Genomic DNA, 7954 nt, shown 5'->3' with positions numbered 1-7954 from the left:
ATTGCGTAGTTAGAAATGTCGCTCGCAAATGAATTTGGTGGCAAACGCAGGACGATGGCGCGATTACCAGTCGTTGGAGGAGAAATTAGAGGACAAATAATCGAAGTATTATTGCCGAAAAGGAAGGACGAAGGTGAGAAAGATTGTTCTCATCTGAAAACTTTACGACAACGTCTCAAGATCGTTGCTCAGACTGTTTATTTACAAGTCGGTGAAAATAATAACATACATGTTGATCTCGTCGACCTTACGATGCCCGATGACGTTTCCGATTGTCTTACGGAAGTCTCCGAGGATGACGAACTTGTTGTTCGTGTGTTGCAAAGATATGGCGCATGGGAAGAACGTGTCCTGGTTAGAGGAGCTACAAGAATTCATGCGGACTTTGTCAGAATAATCCCGCCTTTGGATGAAAAATCTAACAGTACTGTGGATTCCGAAATTAATGCCTGTCACGCGCTTATCGGAGACAATCACAAAATTGTGATAAATCCGTGTGGTTTTCGGAACATGTTCGACAGTTGTCGGCCTGTTCTTCGTGTACTCCTAGCCCCAGCGAGTTCCACTGCCTCCTGGAGGGGTTCCAGGGATTTTCCACAATTCGGCAGAGATCATCTTGTGGTGCTTGAGATCCGCGAAAATCGTTATACAGCCCGAGCTTTTAAATTCAGTTTGGCTGATAGCTGCTCTCCGCCAACAGCAAACAACACGATGGACCATTACAATTTGAAAGTGGCTGTGAGCGAATACGGAGAGGATGGAAAAAAGGAAAGCAAAGATGGTGTGTTATCCAAACGTGACGCTTCATTCGATAGGCTCCGAGGTGTGGTCGGGTACTGGTTTCGTTTTCAGGCAGCCAAACGTCGATACACAATCATGTTTTCGTTATGGAGGAAGCGAACAGGCACCCAAACATGTGAGCTATTAGATGAAGTACAAACCATCGTTGAGACAAGCGAACGAAATTGTAACAAACAGCAAAAGCGCCTTCCCAAAACGATTTCTGAAGAAATCGCTCTCCAGAGTCGGATTTCCATGAATCAAACGTCACTTCCGGAGCAAAGTCACATTTCAGATTGGGCAAGCGATCAAAAAGTTCTACTCAGAAAGAACAGAAAGGAATGACATCGGCCCAAACTGATTTCTGAAGAAACGTTAATTCCGGGAAAAGTTCATGGTAATCACACGCCACTTCCGGGTCAAGGACAACAGTCCACAACTACAATCGGAAGTGAAAAGCCACTTCCGGTGGAAGTGAATGCTTTTTTGGAGCAAAGTGCGCAAATCATAGGGACTTTGCTGCCACTCCGAGATAATGGGAAGTGGGAAGAATTTAATCAGCAAGTAGAGCAGTTGCTGAGGAAATATGAGAAGAATATAAATGTTAGAATTGCTGTCATTCTTGAGCAGGGTATGGCTGCCTGCTATCGCAATGAACTAAGTTCCGCGGAGAATTTTGTAAAGAAGGCAATAGCGGCGTTTCCACAGGTTTCCACCTTGCTCGTCCGCCTGGTGAAAGGTCGTGCGAGTTGCTACTTGGCAGGGATTTATCGAAGAGATAAAATGAAGCTGGGCAAAGCCCAGAGGTGTATTGAAGCTGCTAAGAAACATCTTAAAAACACAGACGCCATATTCGATCGAGCCTGTCTTCTATATGAAGAAGGCTGCCTGCAATATGAGCAGGCTCACATGTCCTGCATGGTAGAACAAGCTAAGCGATGCTTTGATCAGTGTATTAAGACCTGTTCGCTTGCTTCGAACGCAGAAGGCCCGAACAATCTGCTCTTTATATGGCACGATTTGGCGCTGATGAAGAAAGCAATGTTGCTTTTGGATTGCTTCACCAAATCCGGTCGCGAAAGCCGCTCAGTGAAGGAAGAAACGCTCCTTGAGGCAAAAGGATGTATTAACAAACTGAAAATCAACTTAGTGTCAAAAATGCCAACAATCGCGCAGGTGCAATACCACTTGGCACGATCGGACCAGTACTTCCGGGAGCAACGTCTCGTTGATGCCTGTGGGCACGCGCAACTGGGTTTTGATTTGTCGCTCCGCTATCGCTTTCACACCATAGATGCGGCTGAAGCGCGCCTCAACTACTTTAATAGACTTCGCAATTCCGTCTAAACAGTTATAACATGAAGGTCCTGTGGCAAGCGTGCCAGCCATGGTGTTAATACTTCACAACACGTCCTTGTTGCCAGCCATTTTCTTTTCACAGCCTGCACTCTCCTAGACCAGCTGATTGTGACGGATGGTGGAAAAACTTTAACTAGACAATGAGAAGTTAAAACTGTATATTACAAACATTTTTTTGTAATAAGTCCAAAAATCTGATTTTTGAAAATTCTAATTTGTTCCTTTTATCTGGTTTTATCCTGGGTAAAAAGACAATTTACCTTTCCTAACAGTTTAGTAGTTGTGCTTGTCAGCTGTCTGGTACCTTGTGAAATAGAATAAAAATGAATCATAATGAAAATTTCAACACAATATCTGAACATAACCTGTCTTTGCAATTTTGAGCGATCAACTAATCCGACGTCAAATTCAAGCCACAAACCGTTCCTCAACGGATTCCACTTGAAATTAATTCAAGTGAAAATCTAGCACTTCTAATGCCTTAAAAGCTCACCCCAAGGACTTTATGCTAGAAATCGACACAAAGCCTTCCCATGGTGCCTTGCATTTCGCACTCGCTAAAAAGCAAATTACCTGATTCTCGTTCCCAGGCTTTTTCCCTTGTAAATTGGAAGCCCCATTTTACAAGGGTAAAACCCTAGCAACGAGGATGCAGATTGTCCGGTTGGAGGAGGCAGGTGCAAAGGAGGGAAGGACAAAATATCGACTCAGGATCCATGGACCACTTATAAAAGGGTCTTAATGTTGTAACAGGGGCTTTGGGGCATTTTACCTCTGTGGCCAAGCGAGAGGTGCCCTGCTACCTACCGGGATCTTTTATATCAAGTGGACCAGATCTTCTTCACAGGAACATAGCAGGGCTTCTGATATTATGCGATGTTGCGATTTCGCATAATTGACCTAAAATCGCAACAAATCGCATAATTCATGAAAAATCGCAGAATTTATACAAAATCGCACAATTTAAGAAAAAAAGAGCAAAAATCTCGCTTAATGTTAAGTTTTCCGATAATTTAAACGTTATCTCAAGGAGTTTTTTCTTTCAAAAGGCGTCAAAAATCACCTGGAAGCGTTTGTTCGTTGATTAAGCGAACAAACAGGCGTTTTATGCTTCATTTTACATGCTGGGGACCTGGTGCTGGTTTTCAATATTAAGCGAGTGATCATTGGCACGGAATAAACAATCCTTTTATGTAAATACACCAATCACAATCATTGATATATTTTCAAGATGGAAAACTGCTCGATAGTCGCTTACAATATGTAGTTATTTTGTTTTAATAGAAACAAACATCTTCATTATGGATAAGTTTGTTGTTAGAATGCTGAGCACTTCTTCGCAGGAGAAAAAAAAAAAGATCGCACCTTCCTGTAAATATTTTGGCGAAAGACAGGGTAAGAAAGTACTCCAAAGGAACGTTTCATGTTGACGATGGTCTGTTGTTTACTCTGCGAGTAGAGTCTCCTTCGATCTTCCTGGATGTTTTGTTCTTCATGCAACATACAGTAGTGGTTGATCATCTTTGAAAGTTTGTGGTTGACAAGCACCTTGAAGCTGAGTCACACAAGCGGAACACGGAAAAAATGTGGGTGGGAAGCAACAAACGCTGACTTGACCAAATTAGCAATATCTGATTTTCAATAATTTGAAATGAGGCAACAAATGATTTATTTTAGCTGTTTATTCACTTCTTCGTGCTCTAATTGCTTCTTGAACAGCAAAACATGGATAATGCTCCTCTTAGACCTAATAAAACAAGGTTAATTAGCTAAAATGAAATCGCATAATTTGCCGCATAATAGACCTTTCTTGCCGCATAATGAGACTTAAAAGTGCCGCATAATTTCCAAATTTTTTCCGCACCCTATCAGAAGCCCTGACATAGCGTTTATTGCAGATCTTGACTCATCCTCTTACAGGCAGAACTCAAAAGCTTTTACTGCAGAACATTTGTCATATAAGACCCGTAGCCAAAAGCATTTCGACAACTCAATTTCACTTCCGTAAGCTTAAACAAATGGAGGGAAATTCTAAAGAAATTACTTTTCGCTCTTTTACAAAACTGAAGCTAATTCCTTATTCGTAAGAACAGCAGGTGGTCAACACCTATGTTTTTTACTTGACGGTTACAAAGGCTCCGATATTTCCTAAACTGAGTGAAATCTACTTTTACTGAAAAATGGCCCGTAACAATGTGGGGATAGCTTTGACGGCTGACGGGTAAATTTTATGCTGTTTGACGTACGCCTACGCCTAAGATGTTTCCTTTGAGGTCTATAACGAGAAGTGATGGGGTCATATGACGTCAGGAAACTACGTCATGATTACAGACGATGGCAAGAAGACCCACCGCTAGTTTGAAAGGGATAATGATGGCTTCTAGTTTGTTGGATTAATATTAATACATTCTCAAGCACAAAGGTGGTTATTTTATTATGAGATATTCATTAGTACCATTGGAACTAGAAATTTCGCGAACTGTAATTTGATTATTAATTCGTACGACATCTATTATTTTGCTAAATTTTATAGTCTGTGATTCGTTTTCTTAAATTTGGAATTGTTTTGAAACAGGCAGCTGCTTTTAAAAGGAAGTATTTAATATTTAAACTGGTTGGAATCTGTTTAATTCTGATGATGAAGACTAAAATTTCTGTATCGCACCATAAATTTAAGTATATTAATCACCATTGCAAACTCGTTCTGAGTATCGGCCAGTAACCGACTCGTTATTTCTTGCTTCAAAATGCTTATTCAATGAACTCAAATATTCAAAGTAATTTGTATAACTCAAATCTTCAACTATCGCATTATTTTGATAGATAAGCAGATTCTCAATAGTTAAATTACGATAAACATATACTAATACATAATGGGAATTGATATTACGATCACAGGACTGAAATTGTGGAAATTAACTGTTTTCGTATAACAGTAACGTTAAACTAAAATGCTTTACTTTCCATTCAAAGCAAAACTATACAGGAAAGAAAAAACTTAAGGTTTGAAAAGAATAGCAGAATAAAGACATTTCTTTTTAGATCAAAAAAAGAAAAAACTCGATGCCAACTGAAACCCAAGTAATTTGTTGAAACTAATATGTACGGCAATTATAAAAAATGATTAATATTTTATCTGATCCTCGCACTTAAAGGGTTAACAACCACAAACATAAATACCGATAAATTAATAACTGAACACAAATTAGTCACTGGTTTGCATGATCAACAAAACGTATGTCTAAGATAACTTCACGTACGCCATAAATATACTTTTCTGCGTTTTCAGTTTAAACATGTCAATGCAGGAAAGCAAAATGTCATCGATTAGAAATGATGTATACAACATGCTAGCGGCTGTTATTTTTCTGGAGTTAAAAAAGTGAAAAAAGGGTCTCTTGCCATTTTAATCCTGGTATTTGTAAATTGTAAACGGTATCATTCATGAAGTAAACTTATCCCACAAATTGGATAACCTTACTTTAAAAGTCGAGTAAACATTTCGTGAGATGAATTAATGCGTTCCTTGGAGTTCCCTTGTCGAAGATATTAAAAAACAACAGCTGCACAGGGCTTTACTCTCAGTGTTTGCGGTTGGTGTTGCTTACGCTGGTTATCGATATCAACTTCTAAAAAGGAGAAAATTAGTCGCTATTATTCAAGTAAGTTATTACACTCTAGTTTATCCTGGCATAATTTATTTGTAATTGGTTTATTCGATTCGATTCATTCCGTTAATTGACTCCTTTGTAAAGCGGGAAAATATAACGAAATTATCAACACAAGAACTTCTGCATTGTTTCACATTTTGCTAAAATAATGCCTTTTAAGGGGACAATTTCTACCGGGGTTAAATCTAAACCTCACGGATTCGATTATTTTTACCGAGTGCAACTAAAAGTGTCTTACTTGACTTTTTAAAGTAAGCTGCTTGTTGATCTGTTATGATAAGTAAACATTGAATTTATATGTTACAGCTATAACGCAGATGTAATTTATTCCAGGATAAATATAATTCAGGGCTGGTTGTTTTCCCAAAGCTGTTGTATAGGTGAGCTATGCATTTTATCAAAAGGAGCATAGATTAAATTATAACAGCTAGCTCAGCGATATTTGTTGGTTTAGGAAGAACGTAACGAAATAAAATGTTAATGGTCTTAGTTTAAAGTAAAATTATTCTTTCTCCCACCCTCTTTGCACACAATCTAGAATTTACATTTTTCTCCTTCACATGAACTTGGAAAAACTAACAACTCAGTTCTGTGTTCATTTTATTCCTACGTAATGTGAGTAAAGTTATGTATGTATTATATTATTTTCAGTTCTTTTACAGTTGTAAAGTGCACGCTATTTTACTACACAGAACTAGTGCTATATAAATGTTACCTGTTATGATTGTTATCGTTAATACTATTATTGTTGTTCTTCCTACTATTTTTGTTATTATTGTTATTATAACTAAAATGAGAACAACTACTAAAAATGAGTTATTGAGTTAGTTGCTTAGCTCTTTAGTGTTAGCTGAGAGTGACATGACTAGCATACCAGCCAATGTTTTCAAAAATTCTTAATCTATAGCACATGAACACGCTGAAATATTGTTAATATTTTTAAGTTGCGTACATGACTGCGATGGTCTCTCACTTCATCTTTAATTTATTAATTCTTTCATCCGCAGTTTAAATATTTGAATTTCATATAATTATTTGCACTTTCATCTCTTCTACGGGTATATTACGAATTCCCAAAATGTCCAGCTCCCAGTTGGCATCATAGCTCAGTCGGTAGAGTACTGCACGTGCACCGGTGTAGCAGAGGTCATACAGCTGATTAAGTTGCGTACATATCTAAGTTTGTACTGTCTCTCATTCATCAATCTTCCACTTGCAGTTGAAATACATGGATTTCATTGATTACACTTTCAGAGCAAATTTAGTTGTGTTACTTTAAGTTCGGTAAACAATTGCCTCACTTGCATTGTTATCTTTTCTAGGTTCATTATTACTAGGGAAACAGCTGTCTAAACTGTTGGACTTGTCGTAAGTTTGTTATGTTTATTAGTTCTTGTTGTAATATTTTTATTGGTGAAGAAATTTGAGCGGTATATTATGGCTTATTAATCTACCCTGTTAATCATTTTACTAATACGTTACCTATGAAATACTGATGGGATTTAATAGGCCCCATGCCATGCAACATTCTTGTGCGAGTCAGTTTAGAATTATCAATAAACATTAAAAGTCAATAAATAAAATTAAGAAATAGGATCATGCTATATTTTTGGGAAAAATAATCTGAGACCGCTATTTCACTGTTGTTATTGTTTCAGGAACACTTTACGATGTAGTGTGTTACTGTCCATAATCACCATGTAGCCGGTTAGCCTTTCCTGGGTAAGTCCCATTTACTGTTGTTATATTGCACGTGCTGAGTTCCCTGAGTGCTACATTTCTGAATAGAAAGGAATACAAACCTATGAAATATTGAAGAATTCAAGTCACGAATTTTCTAATCGATGACAGCTTCATTGGACGTTTTAGCATTTTTATCATTCTTTTTTTAAGGGCAATCTACTATAAACAAACAAACCAAAACAAAAAAATGTTAAACTATTCTAATTATTTTTCATACTTTCTCGACCTACTTTTTGATATGCTATACCAGAAACATCTATAAGTTAGAATTGTTAATCACAATGACAAATGATGACATACGAGAAAACACTTGAGAGTTTCTTGACTTTTACCTGATGCAAACTTTAGCCAGTTTGGTTCCCACAGCTTTTAAAAGACGTTTTTTTTAAGATACTGATGAA

At 37.6% G+C, this 7954-nt stretch overlaps 1 protein-coding gene and 1 long non-coding RNA gene across 2 annotated transcripts; both read left to right on the top strand.

Moving 5' to 3' along the window:
* Positions 1-1131: 1131 nt before the first annotated feature.
* On the top strand, positions 1132-2479 carry LOC146461476 (uncharacterized; the record flags this gene model as incomplete). Its single annotated transcript, XM_085086840.1, has 1 exon — positions 1132-2479. A coding segment is annotated over one exon (996 nt), but the record flags the coding sequence as incomplete, so codon positions are not given.
* A 3252-nt stretch (positions 2480-5731) lies between these two features.
* LOC146461475 (uncharacterized) lies at positions 5732-7533 on the top strand. The gene is made up of 3 exons (XR_014857401.1): positions 5732-5801; positions 7133-7178; positions 7469-7533. It is a non-coding gene; the product is annotated as an uncharacterized LOC146461475 (long non-coding RNA).
* The last annotated feature ends 421 nt before the right edge of the window (positions 7534-7954 follow it).

This window comes from Pavona decussata, unplaced genomic scaffold (genome assembly GCF_977016875.1).
Source record: "Pavona decussata unplaced genomic scaffold, jaPavDecu1.1 SCAFFOLD_198, whole genome shotgun sequence".
In the NCBI taxonomy this organism is placed as follows: domain Eukaryota; kingdom Metazoa; phylum Cnidaria; class Anthozoa; order Scleractinia; family Agariciidae; genus Pavona; species Pavona decussata.
This window is presented reverse-complemented; position numbering and strand designations above follow the sequence as displayed.